Source organism: Rhinopithecus bieti, unplaced genomic scaffold (genome assembly GCF_001698545.2).
Source record: "Rhinopithecus bieti isolate Rb0 unplaced genomic scaffold, ASM169854v2 scaffold_5260, whole genome shotgun sequence".
In the NCBI taxonomy this organism is placed as follows: Eukaryota; Metazoa; Chordata; class Mammalia; order Primates; family Cercopithecidae; genus Rhinopithecus; species Rhinopithecus bieti.
In genome coordinates this window covers 3,705,773-3,727,576 of record NW_016805896.1, presented here as the reverse complement: position 1 = coordinate 3,727,576, position 21,804 = coordinate 3,705,773, and the positions used below count along the sequence as shown (strand labels likewise).

Here is a 21,804-nt window from a genome sequence, read left to right as displayed (position 1 = left end):
TGTGAAGTATGAGAGCTCCAAGTGTGGGGTGAGGTTGGTGAAAGCAGCCTGTGGAGGATCTGTGGGGAGCCTGGCAATAGGCCCTGTAGGAATCTGATGTGTGAGGACCTTAGTAGTTGTGGCCTTGTGACATTGTGCCACTGGGTCTGAAAAACCCACCATCTCATTGCCCATGGCATGCAAAGTGAACTGTGCTTGTACCCATTAATCACAGATTCCTCTATTGAAGGACTTTTTTTTTTTTTTTTTTTTTTTTTTGTCAGAGAAACCCTCAGATTGGTGCAAGCATAGTAGGCATACTTCCACAAGGAAGCAGCTACTTGTCTAGCTTGGTGTGTCAGGACAGGCTGCCCAGGTGAGAAGGATGTGGGCACTGTAGGAGAGTGAGCAAAAGCAGGTGGATGCAGACCCAAGAGTTCAGTGTAATGGGAGTACAGGATGCTGGGAATGTGGAATCTCAAGAAAGGCAGGACTGATTTAGAGGAATGGATAACTTAAGCCATGGTTAAAAGTGTATGGATTGAAGAAGGCAAATCGTTTGATGTAATCCTGATCTTTTTACTAGTATCGAAAACACTGAAATCTGTTTTACTTACTTATTAATTTTCTGTAGGATAAATTCCAGTTTACTAACTGGTATTTTCTTCTCTAAAGAAAAGGGTTGTTGTTACCAACCTGAATGGTCACACTGCCCGAGTCAATTGCGTACAGTGGATTTGTAAACAGGATGGCTGTAAGTATTAACCAGATTGTTAAAGTTGATCTCAATTGCTTTCTGATAAAGTATGGTTAGCCATTTTTTCTCATCACTTCTCTTAATTTAGCATCACCTTATATGATGTTATACAATCGGAGAAACAGAAGAAAAATGGTATTCCCAGTGAGAAATCTGAACTGTATTTTTACTTCGTAGCAGTTGAGGCTTGGATTATACAGCAGTGCTTAGGATGAGGGTAGTGCAGCCCTAGACTTGGGCAGGATCCCGTCCCACTTCCCCAGTTGCTTATAACCTTTGTTAAAAAACTTGTAAGCTGGGCCTAGACTGAGGCTGTGTTTCAGAGACTTGGTTTCTTGGTCTGTTTCTGCCATAAACAAGCTATTGCTTTTTCTTTTTATTCTTTTTTCTTTTATTTATTTAAAATTTTAGATTTTTTTTTTTTTTTTTGCCAACTGGTTGGAGACGAGAATATTTATTTTTTTTAGAGACAAGATCTCACTTGTTGCCCCAGCTGGAATATAGTGGCTCCATCAGAGTTCCCTGCAATAGCTGGGACCACAAGTGTGTGGCACTATACCTCTCTAGGTTTTTAGTTTTTTTTTTTTTTTTTTAGACGAAGTCTCGCTCTGTCACCCGGGCTAGAGTGCAGTGGCGCGATCTCGGCTCACTGCAAGCTCCACCTCCCGGGTTCACGCCATTCTCCCACCTTGCTCTGTAGCCCAGGCTTGTCTGGTACCCCTAACCTCAAGCAATCTTCCCTCCTTAGCCTCCCAAAGTGCTGGGATTACAGGATGAGCTACTGTACCTGGCCAGTTACTGCTTTTTTAAGCAAGACATTGCATCTCTACTGACCCTAGTTTGCACCTTAATAACATCTGAAAAGTAAAAGATTGGACTAGATCAAGGGTGTCTTAGAGGTTTGTAAGACCTATGAGATCAAATTATTTTCATAATGATATCAAGAAGTTATTCACAGTATTCATTCTTTTTTTTTTTTTTGAGACGGAGTCTTGCTCTGTCGCCCGGGCTGGAGTGCCGTGGCCTGATCTCATCTCACTGCAAGCTCCGCCTCCCGGGTTTATGCCATTCTCCTGCCTCAGCCTCCCGAGTAGCTGGGACTACAGGCGCCCGCCACCTCGCCCGGCTAGTTTTTTTGTATTTTTTAGTAGAGATGGGGTTTCACCGTGTTAGCCAGGATGGTCTCTATCTCCTGACCTTGTGATCTGCCCGTCTCGGCCTCCCGAAGTGCTGGGATTACAGGCTTGAGCCACCGCGCCTGGCCCACAGTATTCATTCTTATTCTGTCATGAATGTACAGTGTTTTCCAGCAGCCACATGATGTATGATACTGCAGCAGGTTAAATACAGAAACAGATAGGAAAATCCAACTATATTCTAATAAAATCATATGTTAAAGAGATTTGTAGGAGTGTAAAATAGTTCCTCTGTTTCATTAAGTTTTGTTTTGGAAACCATTGGGGTTTTCCCCATCAAAATGTTATATATGTTCACACATCATGGAACCCTAAGTAAATGGTTAAACACATATTTTTCGTATTTCTCAGTTTTAATTTCTAATGTGGTTAATATTGGTACATATGGTTCATATAATCAAAAACTTCTTGGGGTCCTCAAAATTGTAAGACTGTAAAGGAATTCTAAGACCAACAGTTTTGAAAATTTCTGGGCAAGATTATCTCCAGGTCTCTTCCATCTCTTAAGATTCTGACTCCAGAATTTTCAGTTAAAATATTGGTTGCCTTTAGATGGTGCTCTCAAAATCCTATGATATTTCTTTAGTTGCTTTAAATATACCTACTGCAGTATTGTTATGGGTTCTGAATTAGTTTTATTTTTCATTCAGCACTCATTTGAGGGCATTTTGAGCCAGGCACAAATGCAGAATTTTCTGAATTGTTAAGACTTTACTATGATTTTATAAATGATGTTTAAAAAAGTTCGATAAGCTACTTACTTGGTTCTGTAGGATTAGTCACGTGTTAGGTCAATAAAAATCATTAAATGGTACAAGGGATGGCTGTTAGTGTGGATAATAAAACATAATTGCAATTATATTAATTGCCACCAGATAACATCAAAGACTGACTCTCAGAATAGGAATTTGTTATAAAATATTAATTTAGGCTTGTATGTTTTATCTTCCCTTTAAAAGTGAGGTTACATAAAATGAATTGCTTGTGTATTACTGTAATCTATAACTATTATGATTGATTTCCTTTAATTGAACTGCCAGATAATGTAGATAGACTTTCCAAGCGTGTCAGTGATTTATAAAATTTTAATATCATTTTGTATTTTTAATATGTCTGAATTTTAACATTACTTTTATGTATAGACATTCTTAAAATCATATAGTTAGTTAAGTGACTTAATTGCTGTGACGCATGAAGTTGAGGCCCATGATCACAGTTGGCTGGCAACAGAGTTAGGACATGAACCTGGGCCTTCTGAGTTCAAATCTAATGCTCTTTAGTCCAGCTGCTTCCCTGAAACAAATAAAAAGAAAATCCAAACCTAAATTAGGTTATTTACCCCTTTTTTTTGGTACTACTTTTTCTTCTGTTATCACTGAGAAGTTGCAAGTGTTTAAAAGATCTATTTTGAAGTAGGTCTCCAATTTCAACAATAAGTCATGTTCTTGGTAGTAGCACCTGACTACAATGTTTCATATAATGTTCCTGCCAAGAATGTTCAGCCTGTATCTAATCATGAGGAAACAATCAAACAGATTGAGGGACATTCTGCAAAATAACTGCTGGGTACTATCATTGTCACAAAATGAGGGGACTAGGAAACTATTCTAGATTAAAGGAGACTAAAAGGTGTGATATCCAAACTCTCAGTGTATTTCCTTAGATTCTGAATCCCAAACAAAAATAGTTTTGAAAGGCATTACTGAGACAATTAGGACATTTTAATATGGACAGTATATTATATAATAATATTTATCAATGTTAGAATTTTTGAATGTGATAATTGTATTGAGGTAATATAGGAGAATGTTTTCGTCCTTAGGAGATACATGGTCTTAGAGGATCAGAGATCACAGTGTCTGCCACTTTTAAGTAGTTTGCCTCCTAAAAAGTGTATGTGTGTACGTATATAGAGGAAGAGTGAGATATTAAGCAAATATGGCAAAATGTTACCAGTTTGTGAATCTAGGTAGAGGGGACAGGGGTATTGTTTTTTGGTGTAGCTTGGAAATTTTAAAAAATTGCAGAGAAAATGAATAAAGATATTTACTGAGATATAATTTTTTTCAGCCCCTTCTACTGAATTAGTTTCTGGAGGATCTGATAATCAAGTGATTCACTGGGAAATAGAGGATAATCAGGTGGGTAGACATGTTTATAATCATAAGAAGTGACTTTTTTTGTTTGTTTTTTTAAGAGGTGGAGTCTTACTCTGTCACGCAGGCTGACGTGCAGTTGTGCAATCGTAGCTCACCTCAGCCTGCTAAGTAGCTGGGACTACAGGTGCCTGACACCATGCCTGGCTGATTTGTGTGTGTGTGTGTGTGGGTTTTTTTTTGTAGAGATGGGGTCTTACTTTGTTGCCCAGGCTGGTCTCAGAAGTGACTTTTATGTTTACTTTTATTTTTAATTTTTTTCTTCAATTCAACTGTGGTGTTCTTTTATGAAGTTAATCTTGCTCATCAGCAACACAAATGCTGTGTCTTTTGTACTACACAGGCCCCGTACCCTTTGCTCTGATTTCTGCTCCCATATTTGTATGCTGTTAACTGTCTCTGTGAATTTCCTGTCATTTTGGAATAATTTTCAAACTGTTCTTACTTGGGCTGATCTGTTTTCAATGCTTGTGGCATATGAATATAGATTTACAAGACTCTCCTCAGTGGCATCCCACACTTCTGTCTTGTTATGTTTTTAAAAATTCTCTGATTAAGCTATAACTGTGCTTAAAGATGTGAAATGAGTATTTTCAATAGATTTAATTTTTTTAGGGGGTAATGTCAGACTTGTTTAAAAAAAAGATTATAAATACGAAAAGTATAAAGAAGGAAAAATCTGAGCAGAGTGAACTTACTGAAGAATGTCATTCCACGTCTCTAGTTATATATGTATAATTATGCATAACAGAGATTATATTGTATCCGAGGATTTCTTAAACCTTTTTGAGGTGAGATCTGGCTGTGTTGCCCAGGCTGGAGTGCAGTGGCTATTCATAGGTAAGATGATGCACTATAGCCAAGGACTCCTGGACTCAGGTGATACTCCTACCTCAGCCTCCCAAGTAACTGGGACTGCTGGCACACAGCACTGCACTTGGCTTAAGTGTTTTTTCCAGGAAGTCAAAGGCTAATAATTCTAAAGAAAGTAAGTGTACAGACCCTTATACATGAATATTATGTGCACCTTCTTTAGTGGCAGAATTCTCTTTTAAGTATTATAATTGGAAAAACAAATGAGACATTTAAGGAACACCACTATTTCAGCAGACAGTTTATAGAAGATACCTTTTGAAAGAAGTGGTGGAATGTCACACATTTGAAACTTAAAAAAAGATGAACCCAAAACATAAGTAGAAGGGATGCCAGAGGGAATAATCTTGATGGCAAGTAGATAGACTTGATAAGCAAATGGGATTTCCCACTTCTCTTTGCTATTTTTCTATTTTGCAGTCCTACTTGAATTAGGCAAGTATCATGAGTAGATGCTAAAAGTACTTAGTACAAGTTTGATGGGGAATAGAATGTTTACACAATCCCAAAGTATACTCATAGTTATCACAAAAAAAAAAAAAAAAATTAACATCACAGTGAAAAAAACTGGCAGACAATACTTCTACTAAATATGAAGGTTAGCTTCACTAAAACTTGGACAGACTGAAACCATGTGCCTCCTGATGGAATGCGCTTATGTAGTAATGCTGTCAAAATGTATATTCTGAGTCTCTTCATAATGAAAATCACACTAATCCAAAAAGAGGAACATTCCACAAAGTTGACCTGTATTCTTCAGAATACCTATTGTCTTCTCAGAGTAGATTCCTAGATATGAGATTGCTGTGTCACAGGGTATTTACATTTTGTGTGTTGTTAACATGGTCAGACAGACTTCTTGAGAAGTTTTATTCTTTTCAACTTAGAGGACCTATTTTTGGCTCAGCCGTTTTATTGGCATCTTTATCCAATTAAATAAAGGTTAAAAAAAATCCTTTTTTTTTTTTTTTTTCACAACGCTTGTCATTCTCTCTGATTCAGCTTTTAAAAGCAGTCCATCTTCAAGGCCATGAAGGACCTGTTTATGCGGTGCATGCTGTTTACCAGAGGAGGACATCAGATCCTGCATTATGTACACTGATCGTTTCTGCAGCTGCAGATTCTGCTGTTCGACTTTGGTCTAAAAAGGGTTCAGAAGGTAGGTTTGGAGACATGATAATCCAGACAAACGAAATAATATTTAGCAAATGAATGATGAGCAGAAGAGCATATATATAATTTTTTAAAACTTTCAAGCAATTTTAAAATACTATAATTCTAATCTAAATTTTTCTTTTGCACTTATTTAAAATTCTCTATACCATAACTTTTTCATGTAAGTCATTTTGCTCTCTGTAACATCGTTAAAATTTGGCCATTTAACTTCACATGGTCAGTGGGGGCTCAGGATTGACTTCTCTCATCTCCCTTCTGCTACCTGGGGCTGTGATGATGCTATCCAACCTGTCTAGTTGGATAAGCTCTGAGGTAGTTGTTCATTGTGTTTTTTTATTATTTCTTAGTAACGTGCCTTCAGACTTTAAACTTTGGAAATGGATTTGCTCTGGCTCTCTGCTTGTCTTTTTTGCCAAATACTGATGGTGAGTATCCTGTTAAGTATATATTAAAAGAGCAGTATATTTGCATATTGTCATATGATTAGAACCTAAAAGAAATGTATTGGGTCTTAATTTTGTATCTAAATGTTTCTGTGAAACAAGATGTGAATAACATACTTTTATCATAATATTCAAGTGATCTGAGTATAGAACATAAAGTTAAGGGCTTATTAGGATTTTGATAACTATTGATAATTTAAGTGACTTACTATATACTCAAGATTGATACTGTTAGTTATCAAATATACTGTGGACGTGTATGGATCTAATTTGAGGAAAGTATCTCATTCTTTAGAAGGTGAAGGTCTGGGATAAGTTGAAAAAGTATTGAATGAAGGTGGCATATGAGCATTTCTCTCAAAATGATGGCCCCTTCACATCCCGCATAATGACATTTTGCCCAAGACCACTTAACATCTGCAAACAGAAAAATTTCCCTTTTGCTGTGAAACCCATCTGTACTTATCTTTGAGTATCTTCTACAAAGATAATAGCCAGTGTGAGTGAGTCAGCCTCTTTGCCTCCACAGTTACGTGGAAGACAGGCCAAGTGAAAAGAGACAGGGCCTGGAAGCTACGAGCCTCTCTCGCCCTCTATAGCAGGAGCTGCAACTCCATGGTTTCATGTTATGTTCCATTTTGTGCAAGGCTCTGTAGAAGGGGAAGCTGCACACATTCTGGCATTATAACAGAATTTCATTTCTTCCATCTGCATTCAGGCCAAGTGACTGGAGTTTTGTTTTATTGTTTTCTTTTCTTTTTTTTGTAGTTGATCTAAAGTAAGAAAATCTTTGAAAAACACACTTGGTGGCAAGGCATGTCCTTAGAGAAAGTCTCTACTATATCTAGCAGAATCATCAGGGCTGCCCTTTGGCAATGCACATTATTAATTATTTTTTATCTTATTAAAATAATTTAACAATCACATCTTTCATAGCTTTTTAAAATGTTAAAATTTAAAATTTATTTATTTAGTTTTTAGAGATAAGGTCTCATTTTGTCACTCAGGCTTGAGTGCAGTGGTGATCATAGCTCACTGCAGCCTCAAACTCCTGGGCTCAGGTGATTTTCCCACCTCAGCCAAGTAGCTGGGACTACAAGCATGCTCCACCATACCCAGCTAATTTTTTTATTCTTGTAGAGACAGGGTCTGTTTATGTTGCCCAGTCTGGTCTTGGACTCCTGGCTTCAGGTGGTTCTCCTGTCTTGGCCTCCCAAAGTGCTGGGATCACAGACATGAGCCACTGCGTCTGGATCCCCTTGCATAGCTTTTTAAATTTTTTATTTTATTTTTTTGACACAGGGTCTCATTCTATTGCTCAGGTTGGAGTACAGTGGTGCCATCACAGCTCACCTCAGCCTCCTGAGTAGCTGGGACTCCAAGCACATGCCACCATGCCTGGCTAATTGCCTTGTATAGCTTTTTAGCCACATGCTTAATTACATGCTCTTTTATTTATTTTTATTTTTATTTCTATTTTTTGGGATGGAGTCTTGCTCCATTGCCCAGGCTGGAGTGCAGTGGTGTGATCTCGGCTCACTGCAATCTCTGCCTCCTGGGTTTAAGTAATTTTCCTGCTTCAGCCTCCCGAGTAACTGGGATTACAGGCATATGCCACCACGCCCAGATAATTTTTGTATTTTTGGTAGAGACGGTTTTGTCATGTTGGCCAGGCTGGTCTCAAATTCCTGACCTCAGGTGATCCGCCTGACCTCAGGTGATCAGGTGATTTAAATAAAATAAAAATTTATTTTATTTAAACAAAATAAAACATAATTCAAACAAAACATAAGGTCCTCAGATTAACAAACATACCCTTAAATCTGTGTGCATTAGCCATGATGCTAGGGCTCATAGTAGCTGTTCGTTATTTAGTTGTCTTAACAACCTTTCATCTTGGTCTTTGGGCTGACATGGTGAAAATACTCTCTAGTTGCTCTTGAGCGTATTTTTCACTTGTATCATAAATGTCATAGAATGGAGAGAAGGACTGGATTCTTACTTAATAGTCATTATAATTACCAAGTAACCACTGAATAGATCATTTTACAGTGTTCGTTTTATTCCTGCAGACATTTATTGAGCATTTTCAATTATTCATATAGTGGTGTGGGAAATTGAAGTCAGGATTCTTTACCTAGAGCTTACAATCCAGTACAGTTGATAATCATAACATGTGGTGGAATAGAGAACTCACAGTGAAGCCTGTTTTTTTTCCCCCAGTACCAATATTAGCATGTGGCGACGATGATTGCAGAATTCACTTATTTGCTCAACAAAATGATCAGGTAATAATGTTTATTAAGAGGCTAGAATTATATTCTGCTTAGTTATATCTCAATACAGACTATATCCAGATTATAGAATTTTAGGGAATGTTCTAATCTAAACCCAAATAATCCAATAGAATCTTTTTTTGACAATCCTCTGTTAAGATGGTTGTCTACTCTGAACACCAAGTAACCGTTGCCTTGATCATCAGGCTCAGAGTTGTTAGGGGAAACAGGTCATTAGGTAGGGAGGAGAGATGGACGATGCTGTGATAGTTGTTTTTCTCTTAAAAATTTAAACAAGATACAACATAAGTACAGTGAAGCATTCCTAGAAGTGTTTATTTGCCCTTCTGAGCTTTACTTAGATTTTAAGTGGTTAAACTAAAGGAGAGAAATTTAGAAAGGGATTGGTTAACTCTAAACTCATTTATTTAATAGTGAGGATACTTGTTTCTTTGCATTCTATAAGAAGGTTAAAATGGTTGTGAAAGTTCAGCTATTCAACTTTTTTTTTTTTTTTTTTTGGAGATAGAGTCTTGTTCTGTTTCCTGGGCTAGTGCAGTGGTGAGAACATGCGTCACTGTAATCTTGACTTCCTGGGCTCAAGCAATCCTCCTGCCTCAGCCTCCTGTGTAGTTGAGACCACAGGCATGTATCACCATGCCTGGCTAATTTTAAAATTTTTTGTAGACACAGGGTCTCACTTTATTGCCCAGGCTGGTCTCAGTCTCCTGGCCTCAAGTGATAGTCCCACCTCCTCAGCCTCCCAAGGTATTAGGATTATAGATGTGAGCCACTGCCCAACCCACCTTTTTTTCTGTATTATATCTACAGTATGTTATCATTTTATATCATAAACATTTAAAATATTTGAGATTACAGATATTATATTATCTACTCAGAGGTGCTCCAGTTAGTGATTTAGATATTATGTGATGGGTTTTTCATTCCCAAAGGAATGCTTTTTCCTGTCTAATCAAATAGTGTTCTCAGAAAAAGAGCAATGCAGTAGGATTGTCTGAGACCAAATGATGTCACTGGTATACATGAAGATGTTAAATTCTTATATCAAGCCCAATGATTTTTATCTTACTAGTTTCAGAAAGTGCTTTCTCTCTGTGGACATGAGGATTGGATTAGAGGAGTGGAATGGGCAGCCTTTGGTCAGTATGAAATTTTGCTAATGCACATACAGTGGGAACAAGTATGTGTTACTTCCAATAAAGCAGCCTTTTATGTTTTAATTTTTAAGTTTTCTTTGTATGTTATGTTTTTCTATTGTCCCAATCAGAAAGGAGGATGCTTATCCCTTCTGTTAATTGTTAGTTGGGTGGTAGATGATTAAATAAATTGATATTTATTGGATGACACTAGCTGTCTTACTCACCTACAGACCTTCTTGAAAAGTTCTTTGTAGAACTTAGTAGACTATATATGAGTATTACATGTTATAAACATGTATTAGCATTGTATGCATATTTCTCAATGTTACTAAAAATGAATATAGATCAAATGAATTGGAGGGTAAGGAAACAAAGTGTTTTTTTGGGGGAAATCTAGAAATATATATATTATAGAGAAAAAAGTCTTATACATAAACTTCACAATATAATGTTTTAAAATTAATATTTAATATTATTTTTTAATTAGGTAGAGATCTTTTCCTAGCAAGCTGTTCACAAGATTGCCTGATAAGAATATGGAAGCTGTATATAAAGTCAACATCTTTAGAAACTCAGGATGCCGATAACATAAGACTGAAAGAAAATACTTTTACCATAGAAAATGAAAGTGAGTAATAATGAAAATATCCGATAGAACAATACTTAGGTCTCCTATTTGGTTGATTTTTTTTTTTCACCACCCACCTATGTGAAGGTTAGTTTTTCACAAGTGTTAGATTCCTAGATTCCTACCTGAAATTTCTTTTTTCTTTCTTTCTTTCTTTTTTTTTTTGAGACAGAGTTTCGCTTCTTCCCCTAGGCTGGAGTGCAGTGGCGTGATCTTGGCTCACTGCAACCTCCGCCTCCCGGGTTCGAGCAGTTCTCCTGCCTCAGCCTCCCAGGTAGCTGGGATTATAGGCACGCATCACCACGCCTAGCTAATTTTATTGTATTTTTAGTAGAAATGGGGTTTCACCACGTTAGCCAGTCTGGTCTTGAACTTCTGACCTCAGGTGATCTGCCCGCCTTGGCCTTCCAAAGTGCTGGGATTACAGGTGTGAGCCGCTGTGCCTGGCCTCTTTTTGTTTTTTTTGAGACATCTTACCCAGGCTGGAGTGCAGTGGCATAATCACAGCTCACTGCAGCCTTGAACTCCTTGGCTCAAGTGGCTTAGCTTCCTGAGTAGCGAGGACTATGCCATCACACCCAGCTAATTTTTAATTTTTTTGTAGAGATGGAGTCTTGCTATGTTGCCCAGGCTGTTTTTCAACTACTGGCCTCAAATGATCCTTCCACCTTGGTGTCCTAAAGTGTTGGGATTACAGGTGTGGGCCACCATTCTTGGCGTGATACTTTGTATTTTCCCATTTTTATGTGAGAATGAGTCATTTTCATATGTGAAATATTTTCTTCTAAACCATATGAGTAAGATTTTTTAAGTTGCTGAGAATAATGTTTAGTGCTTCTCAATAATTTGTAAAATATTGCTAGATTTGCAGTTTTAGCATAGGGAGACCTAAAGGAATAATGTGAATTACTTATACATTTTATTGGCCTATAATAAAAGACAAGCTAAATCTCACCATTTGGGTAGTATATTTAATTCTGATTTTCCTGTTGTCTAGCCTTAGAACAGTATCCCTGCATGGTAGATCCTGTTGGGATGTTGTTTTTGAAAGAGATGTTTTTGGATGTGTCAGTTATAAAGGTAGTTCTCAGCATTGTTCACCTAGGTGTATTCTGTTTTTTGTTACTGTTCTTGGTTGTAAAGTCCATCAGAGTTGAGATTTTGGTGACAGTTTTATGGGGAGAATGAAGAAATGATATAACCAGCATATTAGGAGTAGCTCTACCCAAATATTAATTTTTTTCTATTTTCATTATATTGTTTGAAAGGTCAAAATACTGATTTCATTTTCTTTATTTCTGCATTTATCCTTTTAAAAAATGGGATTTGTAGTTGTCCATTCTTACGCTTCTATAAAGAACTTCCCAAGACTGGGTAATTTGTAAGAGAAAGAGGTTTGCTTGACTCACAGTTCTGCAAAGCTGAGGAGGCTTCAGGAAACATAAATTCATAGCAGAAGGGGAAGCAGACATCTTCTTCACAGGGCATCTCCCACCAGATCCTTTCCTTGACAGGTGGGTCTTAGGGGGATTACAATTCAAGATGAGATTTAGGTGAGGACACAGAGCCAAACCATATCAGTATTTTAGGCTATTATATTATTATAGTGAGTGAGGATAATAAGGAGGCTGGCATAACTTTTTCTTTCCTCATTGTAGTTTAACAGTGGCTGTCTCAGCAAATTGTAAAAACAGAAGATTTTCCTTCATATTTATTTATGACCAGCTAGAACAAAATATAAGGAAAATGTCTAACTTTTCTCCTATAATTTTGAACAGCAGTTGAGGTTAAAGAAATTTAGAATGCATGTTCTTTTTTTGAATCCCAACTATCATATTTTATCCTAATTTTTTTTTTTACATAATTGCCCAACTGGCTTGGTTATGGAAATTTTCATTTTAGAAGAACTTTGAGGAAATAATACCTTCATTGCTTTTGTTATAGGTGTTAAAATAACATTTGCTGTTACTCTGGAGACAGTGCTGGCTGGTCATGAAAACTGGGTAAATGCAGTTCACTGGCAACCTGTGTTTTACAAAGGTAGGAAGAAAACCATACACATATTCCTTACTCCAGTTAGATCTTATGGCATGGTAAGCTGACCAAATCAAGTGGAGAATTGTTTTAGTGTGATTAGAAATCTCAAATACAAGACATTTTCAAGTTGACAAAGCGTAGTACTGCATTCCTGGTGTGCTAGACACTCAATTCCATTGAACATTGAACTCCTAAGTGGGAAAAGTGTGATTCCTGCCATGATGCTGAAACTACCACACCCCATTAACTTTTATCTTAGAAGTTTCCACTTGATTATTATGAAATTGAAGAAAAACTGACTTTCAGGACAACTTCACTGGATCCTTTACCCTCGGTAATAACAAAGTTGGTACCACTGAGATACATTATTTATGCAAAAGTAAGACTCTGTTACTGCTTCTTTCTTTTGCCCTTTATCTCCATTTATGGAGTGGCAGTTCTGTGCATGTTCAGGCTAGTGCTAGGTTTATAGCTAGGTGAGGCATAGCCTCACATTCTTCCCTGGCCTCTTCCCCAAGGTAATAACAGCAATAATTAATTCTTAGGCAAACCACCCTTCAGCTCTTCCTTATATTATGCCGTGTTTGCTATAATTTAAAAAACAAAAAAGTTGGAATTACAGATATTGAAGACCCCTGGTGTATGTTCTTTCCTGAACATTTCCTCTTCATCCTTCTCTAGAGGCAATTACAGTACTGAATTCAGTGCATATCATTTTCATGCATGTTTTTATACTGTTGCTACACATCTAGATAGCTATAAACAATATTGTTTTATAGCTATTGAAATGATACCAATATGTATTTATTCTTTTACAGTTTGCCTTTTTAGCTTACCATGTTTTGGAGTTGTATCCACGTTGATTTGTGAAGCTCTAGTTATTTGTTTTTATTGCATAGTAGTAGTCTATTGTCTGAATATCCTACAACCAATTTATCTCTTCTTCTAATGGTAGACATTTGTGGTGTTTGCAACTTTTTGCAATTACAAATAATGCTGCAGTGAACATCCTTGCAGTACCCATGTTGTTTGTTGTGTTTTTCTGGTCATCTACAAACATGATGCTTGTTGATCACCTAAAGGGATTAGGTTTCATTTTTTAGATGGTGTTCTACAGCAGCCAATGAGATTATTGTCTGCTTCCATGGATAAAACCATGATTCTCTGGGCTCCAGATGAAGAGTCAGGAGTTTGGCTAGAACAGGTAAGAGTGTTGGATATTTAAGGAACAGAAAATTAAGTTTTGAACTCTGTATTTAAATCCTAAGTCTATATTGATAGACCTGCAAATTTTCACTGTGTACATTAAAATAGTGGGAATTTAACAGTCTCTGGAATCAGCGGTTTCTGTTTTGAGAAATATAGACTATTGATTAAGAATTGTTTTCTGTCTGTTATTGTACAGGTTCGAGTAGGTGAAGTAGGTGGGAATACTTTGGGATTTTATGATTGCCAGTTCAATGAAGATGGCTCCATGATCATTGCTCATGCTTTCCACGGAGCGTTGCACCTTTGGAAACAGAATACAGTTAACCCAGTAAGAAAAGAGTGTTTAAAAAAAGCATTTCTAATCAAATAAAATGCATCCTAGGTAAATAGTATTTTACTTATAACAGTCTACAGAAACATAGTAGAGGCACTTTAAGTTCAAGTGACATAACTTTTTTCTGTAGACATTGTTAAGGTATTGAAATTTGCATGTAGGTAAATTTTCTACATAAGTGTACTGTATTCCTTTAAGCTATAGAATTTTTTAATGAGAATTTTTCTGAAATGTGTGTGTAACCTTCCTGTCTTCTTAAAAAGTTAACATAATTGGATATCTTGTTGGACTGCTAGATCCCTATTATTGAATGAATATCAGTAATTTATTGTGACTGACATTCAACACCTGGGCATGGTGGCTCATGCCTATAATCTTAGGAACTCGAAAGGCGGAGATGAAGGATTGCTTGAAGCTAGGAGTTTGAGAACAGCCTTGGTGACAGAATAAGACCCTGTCTCCAAAAAAAAAAAAAAAAGAGATAGTCTTCTCCCTTTAGTCATGTAACTGTCTCTCTACAGCATTCCTTCTCTTACTTTGTAATCTCATTTGCTTCTGATCTGCTTCTAGTTTGGGAAAATTAGATAGCAAGAACAGGGTGGCCAAGAGCACAGGCCCTTGTAGCTAAGACAGCCTGGGTTCACTTACTAGCTATGTGTCCTTGAGGATATTAGTTAATCCCTGTCTCAGGTTCCTCATTTGTAAAATATGGGTAGTTGTTGTTGTTGTTGTTGTTGTTGTTGTTGTTGTTGTTTTAAGCAGGATCTCACTGTCACTCTGTGTGATCATAACTCACTATAACCTCATTCTCCTGGGGTTAAGCCATCCTCATGCTTCAACTTCCTGAGTAGCCGGGACTACAGGTGCACATCAGACCCAGCTAATATTTAAAAATTTTTTATAGACACAGGGTCTTGTTGCCCAGCCTGGTCCTGAACTCCTGGCTTCAAGTGATCCTCCCGCCTCAGTCTCCCAAAGTGCTGGGATTACAGGTGTGAGCCACTGCATCTGGCATGTGGATTGTTAATAGCATCTACTTACAGGGTGTTTTTTTGTTTTTTGTTTTTTGAGATGGAGTTTCGCTCTTTTTGCCCAGGTTGGAGTGCAATGGCGTGATCTCGGTTCATTGCAACCTCTGCCTCCCAGGTTCAAGCGATTCTTCTGCCTCAGCCTCCTGAGTAGCTGGAATTACAGGCGCCTACCATCATGCCTGGCTAATTTTGTATTTTTAGTAGAGACGGGGTTTCACCATGTTGGCCAGCCTGGTCTCGAACTCCTGACCTCAGGTGATCCACCCACCTTGGCCTCCCAAAGTGCTGGGATTACAGGTGTGAGCCACTGCACCCGGCCTGCTGGCAGGGTTTAAAGGCTTAAATGAGTTAACATTTATATGATATGCAAAACAAGGCCTGGCACATACTGTATGCTCTATAAGTGTATTTTATTTTATTATTGTTTTTAGTTAACATTTACTGGTTTTTTATAAAGGATATTGCAAAGGAAACAGAGGAAGAGATATGTAGGGTGAGGTATGGGAGAATGGGTGCCAAGCTTCCATGACCTCCCTGGCCGTGCCGCCCTCCAGGAACCTCCATGTGCTTAGCTATTCAGAAGCTCCCTGAACTGTGTCCTCTTTGGTTTTATGGCAGCTTCATGACATCAGCATTTTTTCCCCCAGAGTGGAACCCTCTCATGATCGGGTTTAAGACACACAATCAAACAGGTGGGGAAGATTAGAGGCCTGACCCTGAAGCCTAACGTACCCGACATTATAACTGAAGACTGTAACAAGGGCTATGGGAGTTTTGAGCCAGGAACTTTTGTCAGAGAAAACCAGTGTACATAACATCTCAGGCCATGGATCCCTCAGGCCAGGGATCCTTCACATCAAAAAATATAGGCTGGTTGTGGTGGCTCATGCTAGTAATCCCAGCACTTTGGGAGGCCAAGGCGGGAGGATTATTTGAGCCCAGGAGCTTGAGACCAGTCTGGGCAACATAGGGAGACCCTGTCTGTACAAATAATTTTAAAAATTAATCATGGGCATGCAGCCCTGAGCATCGTTGCAGGTGCCTGTGGTCGCAGCTACTTGGGACGCAGGAGGATTGTGTGAGCCTGGGAAGTTGAGGCTGCAGTGAGCCATGGTTACGCTACTGCATTCTAGCCTGGGTGATAGAGCAAGACCCTGTCTCAAAAAAAAATTGTGTACACGCACAGTCCAGTCCCTCATACTGTATGAATGTCTCCCAGAATGAGACCACTCAGATTTGCAGATTTCCTTCAATCTTGTCAGGTTTCAGAAGGAGTAGCCTCAGTAAATATTGTATACAACTTCACTCGTTAAGGTATCTGGGATAATTGAGCTAAGACACAATGTCATCTCTTGCTCTGAGACTCTTATGAGTTGTTAATGTGATACTGAATTTTCCTCAATGATCCATTTATTCATTTCTTTACTCTCAGCTACTATTTCTCCTTCTCTCCATTAATACCCACATTTAATTTTCCTTTAAAGGTTAAGTTTTAGTTCCTCTTGAGGTTGTTCAAAAAGATGCTCTGTGGACCAAGCATATGACTTTTTCTATATTTTGTTGTCATTATTTGTTTATATGGTTATTGTTGCAGGCTTCTTAATAGGTGGACCAACTAAGTTTGATTCATTTTTCTGTCCTCTACACCTATAACTCTTTTTTTGTTGTTGTTGTTGTTGTTGTTGAGACGGAGTCTCGCTCTGTCGCCCAGGCTGGAGTGCAGTGGCCCGATCTCAGCTCACTGCAAGCTCCACCTCCCGGGTTCACGCCATTCTCCTGCCTCAGCCTCCGAAGTAGCTGGGACTACAGGCGCCTGCCACCTCGCCCGGCTAGTTTTTTGCATTTTTTTTTAATAGAGACGGGGTTTCACCGTGTTAGCCAGGATGGTCTCGATCTCCTGACCTCGTGATCCGCCCGTCTCGGCCTCCCAAAGTGCTGGGATTACAGGCTTGAGCCACCGCGCCCGGCCAACTCTTTTTACTTAATAAAGACATCAGGCCCACATGCAGAAGCCACTGACTGGTTTTACACAATATTTTACATTTTATACAATTTTATTTAGTTTAATAAATACATAGAACCTAGTATATACTAGAATTGTCCTGTGTACTTTACAAATGTAACTCATTTAATCCTCATAATAACCCTAGAAGGTAGGTGCTATTATAATAACTTTTATTCTATAATTGAGAGACAGAAAGGTTAAGTAGTATCTGGCTGCTCAATAAATGATGAATGGAGGGAAATTTCCCACAGTTACTGATTTAAAGGATACAACACGTATTTGAATGCTTAAGCATTCGATTGGATGCTGTGGAAAATGGATCCTGTTATTCTGTGGTGCGATCTTGTATACTTAGCTTTTCACCTTGCCAGAGGGCTTTAGTCTTGTCTGTTATCAGACATGAGTGCTTTACTTTGGTGGTAGTCTTTGAGTATTTTGATGTGTCATGAGCACTTTCATTACAGAGAGAGTGGACTCCAGAGATTGTCATTTCCGGACACTTTGATGGTGTCCAAGACCTAGTCTGGGATCCACAAGGGGAATTTATTATCACTGTTGGTACTGATCAGACAACTAGACTTTTTGCTCCATGGAAGAGAAAAGACCAATCACAGGTAAAATGTCTTGTTTATTTATTTATTTATTTTTTCTTGGGATGGAGTTTCACATCACCCAGGCTGCAGTGCAATGGCATGATCTCAGCTCACTGCAGCCTCCGCCTCCCAGGTTCAAGCGATTCTCCTGTCTCAGCCATCTGAGTAGCTGGGATTATAGGTGCCCACACCACACCCACCTACTTTTTGTATTTTTAGTAGGGTTTCACCATGTTGGCCAGACAGGTCTCGAACTCCTGACCTCAGGTGATCCACCCCCCTCATTCTCCCAAAGTGCTGGGTTACACCGCAGCCAGTCTCTTCTTCTTTTACTAAATGTGTTTAAAAGAAAACATCCATGAACACAAGAAAAGTAGGGCAGCCATGCTAGCCATTAGGAAAATGCAAATTAGAACCATGATGAGATACCACCACATCCCTTGAATGTGTACACGCACAGTCCAGCACAAGGGATACCACCACATCCCTTGAATGTGTACACGCTAACCCTCTTGAATAGCTAAAGTAAAAAATATATTAACAGGTGCTGGTAAGGATGCAGAGCAACTGGAACTTTCATACATTGCTACCGGGGATGCAGAATGATACAGCCACTCTGGAAAACAGTTGGACATTTTATTTTTTACTTTTTTGTAGAGACAGGATCTTGTTATGTTCCTCAGGCTGGCCTTGAACTCCTGGCCTCAAGTGATCCTCCTGCCTCAGCCTCCCAAGTAACTAAGACTACACGTGTGAGCCACCGTGCCCAGCTAATTTTTAGATTTTTTGTAGAGACAGGGTCTTGCTCTGTTGCCCAGTTTCATTATGTCTTATAATTTTAGGTTTAATTCATTAGGAAGCATCATCAAGTGTACAATAAAAGCCTGAAGTCATATAGTGTTAGATAATAGTAGTGAGGGCAGTTCTTGTTTAAGGAAATTTTCACTGTGTTAGGCAACTAGAATGAAACAAAATGTAAAAGATGAATCCTGTTTTCAAGGAGTTTACCATCTAGCTATAGGGTAGGGCTATAGGTAGGGGGCAGTGGAACTAATGTTTCTGTAATTATTGGATGAAACCAGTTAATTGCTAACTGTTGGCCCTGAGCTCAAACAATTGTAAAACTTCACTACCTTAAACTTTGAACTGCTATGTGGTAGAGAAAATCAGGATCCTCTGCTTCAGTTTCTGACAGAAATTCATGGAACTGACTATGGGTCAGTCCATAAGAGCTAAGGAAGTTTGCCACTAACACTACTGCTTCAATAACACATGGTAGATTCAAATAAACAGAATTGAGAACTTGGGAACAGCATCTATAGTCAACTGAAAAACAAGTCAAATGATTTTGAGTGATTTTCTGTGGCTCTTCATAATTGTTACCAATACTGCCCAGTTGTGGTTTATTCATGGATGAATTTGCGCTATGGTTATATTTCCATTGTATAGTAAATAATTTTCATCTAATAATTTGCTTGTTGAAAATTCAGCTTTGGAATGATCATTTTTGTTTATCCTGTTTTACCCAGGTGACTTGGCATGAAATTGCAAGGCCTCAGATACATGGGTATGACCTGAAATGTTTGGCAATGATTAATCGGTTTCAGTTTGTATCTGGAGCAGATGAAAAAGTTCTTCGAGTTTTTTCTGCACCTCGGAATTTTGTGGAAAATTTTTGTGCCATTACAGGAAAATCACTGAATCATGTGCTTTGTAATGTGAGTATTTCTCTAAATATTTTACCTAAATCTAGTCCCTTCATTTTAAATTTAAAAAGATTTTTGCCTTGGGCTTTAAATGGAATATATAGGTAGAAGGAAAGTAATATTGTTTCTTAATGGGTTGACAAACTTTTTTGTGCACTGTGGGCTGTAATGGTTTAAATACTAAAACTAGAAATTTTGTGTACCATATGAGCTCAAAATACTATAAAGCTACATTAGTGTTCAATTGAGACATGAATATGATGTTTTATCACTGTGTTAGGTACCTAGAATAAAACAAAAGATGGATACTGTTTTCAAGGAGATTACCATCTAGCTGTAGCGTAGGAGTAGAGGTAGGAGTAGAGGTAGGGGACGGTAGAACTAATGTATCTGCAGTTATTGGATGAGACCAATTAATTGCTAAATCTTCTGGTACTAAAGTAAATTTCATAGAAGGACAAGGTCATTGTATTGGAATAATGATAACATGTTTAATGGGACTTCATTTGGGTGTTGTAAGGGTCTTTTTTTATGTTTATACGCCCTTCTAAAAAAGATGTGAGCTACTTATAAAAATACATGGATTGTAAAAGTTATGAAGTAATTTTGAGAGAAAATTAGGAAGATAGGTTACACAGAAGTTCATGTTATACAGCCCTTCACTTAGAGTTGAGTCACAAATTTGGTTCTGAGCTCTAAAAGGATAAGTACCCTTTAGATAGGCAAAAAGAAGGAGGTGGGGAGAGAGAGAGAGAGAGCAAGTGAGTGTGAGCGAGCGCAAAGGGGAGGCCAGAGCTGTTGTGGTATCTCTTGGAATGAAGACTGGATAGAAGTGGAGAGCACGGGGAAAGTCCATGATGGGGGATCTTGGGAGGCAGGCACAGTCCGACTGTGGGGTGCTGTTGGAGGCTCCTACACAAAGAGTGATGAAAAGCATTTTGGAAGAGAGTTATCTGGAAGCTAAGAGACTCTGAAGGCCATGAAACTAGCACCAGTCTGGGTAAGACTGGAGAAGAAAATGAAATTCATTAGAAATGAAGTATCCAACTAAAATTCCTGGAATGTATACTCAGCACCTCATGCTGCAGGCTTTCTTGATTATGTGAAGAGGATTTAAGATTCTGTTGTGCTTGTTTCTAATAATGGACAGTAGGAACAAAATCAAAAGGAAAGTCTTGATTGTGGTTATTATGTAGAGCTAAACATATGGAGGTGGAGGGGCAGCTAGTTTCAGGATCTGTTCAGTTCTAGGAATTGAAATGGGGTTTTAGGATTCCATGAGAGGCTTAGTCCCAGTTATACACTTAGTTCTGTGTCCTAAGATACAGGGATCCTGTAGAGCGGTGAGGCGAGCTGCTTGCTCTCATTTGGGTTTTGCTCCGCTACTAAGTGTTTGGATAGGTATGTAGGAATGTCTCTTACTGTTCTTTTCCATGTTAGTTTTTCTTGGTTTCTGAGATAAAGCATACTGTTTCTTGTGTCCCAGGTAGCCATTTTTGATGGTTTTAAATTCTTACTGTTCATGTTTGTGTCTAGTTTCCACTTCTGTATTAAAGTCTAAATTGTATAGAACACTCTTAGCAAATGAGCATGTGCCAGTTTTGATGGTTAGCATCTAGTTTCACATATAATAATTTGATTGATATAAATTGCAAAATCTAGATAATTGCCTTTTCAAATGGCACTCATACAAAGTTTTCAAATACTCAGTTAGTTAGATACATTTAGTGAAAATACTATGACTAATGCTGTAACTGTTCCCTTCTGGGAAGCATCTGTGTCTATATGAGCATCATCAGGGGATGTGCCTGTGAGATTATCTTGGAAGTAGAGCTCTGGGCCTTCCATTTTCAGCCCACTGCATTTCCTGTCAGACCTTGAAACCCATTGAAATGTTATAGTTCGATGAGATCCCTTTATGAATGAGAGGATGCCCAACTTTATGGATTGCATGGGAGCTGGATGCCTGGTAGGGCCTGTCTGTTGGAGAGTGATTGCTTAGCATTGCATTATTGGTTCAGAAAGTGAAAGTACTGGTAGACGTCCACATAAGATGGTCTTTAAACTGTTTCTCGGCATTTATGAGCATGATTTTTTTGTAGTGTCTGAAGTAAGAGTAACTTTTAGTTATAAAATTAGCAGTGTAGGCCGGGCGCGGTGGCTCAAGCCTGTAATCCCAGCACTTTGGGAGGCCGAGACGGGCGGATCACGAGGTCAGGAGATCGAGACCATCCTGAATAACACG

At 38.4% G+C, this 21,804-nt stretch overlaps 1 protein-coding gene across 2 annotated transcripts in view; it reads left to right on the top strand.

Annotated features, from left to right (window-relative positions):
- ELP2 (elongator acetyltransferase complex subunit 2) overlaps positions 1-21,804 on the top strand; it is a 41,137-nt gene that overhangs the window by 2,764 nt on the left and 16,569 nt on the right. Inside the window, exons 2-13 of one of the 2 annotated variants that reach the window (XM_017874003.1) lie at positions 655-733; positions 4,003-4,073; positions 5,964-6,120; positions 6,485-6,562; positions 8,804-8,868; positions 9,950-10,016; positions 10,504-10,644; positions 12,589-12,684; positions 13,785-13,885; positions 14,087-14,218; positions 17,725-17,874; positions 19,383-19,571. In XM_017874003.1, the coding sequence (XP_017729492.1) occupies positions 655-733; positions 4,003-4,073; positions 5,964-6,120; positions 6,485-6,562; positions 8,804-8,868; positions 9,950-10,016; positions 10,504-10,644; positions 12,589-12,684; positions 13,785-13,885; positions 14,087-14,218; positions 17,725-17,874; positions 19,383-19,571 (1,326 nt within the window). The remainder of the gene's footprint in view (positions 1-654; positions 734-4,002; positions 4,074-5,963; positions 6,121-6,484; positions 6,563-8,803; positions 8,869-9,949; positions 10,017-10,503; positions 10,645-12,588; positions 12,685-13,784; positions 13,886-14,086; positions 14,219-17,724; positions 17,875-19,382; positions 19,572-21,804) is intronic. The other variant, XM_017874004.1, reaches the window with a different exon arrangement.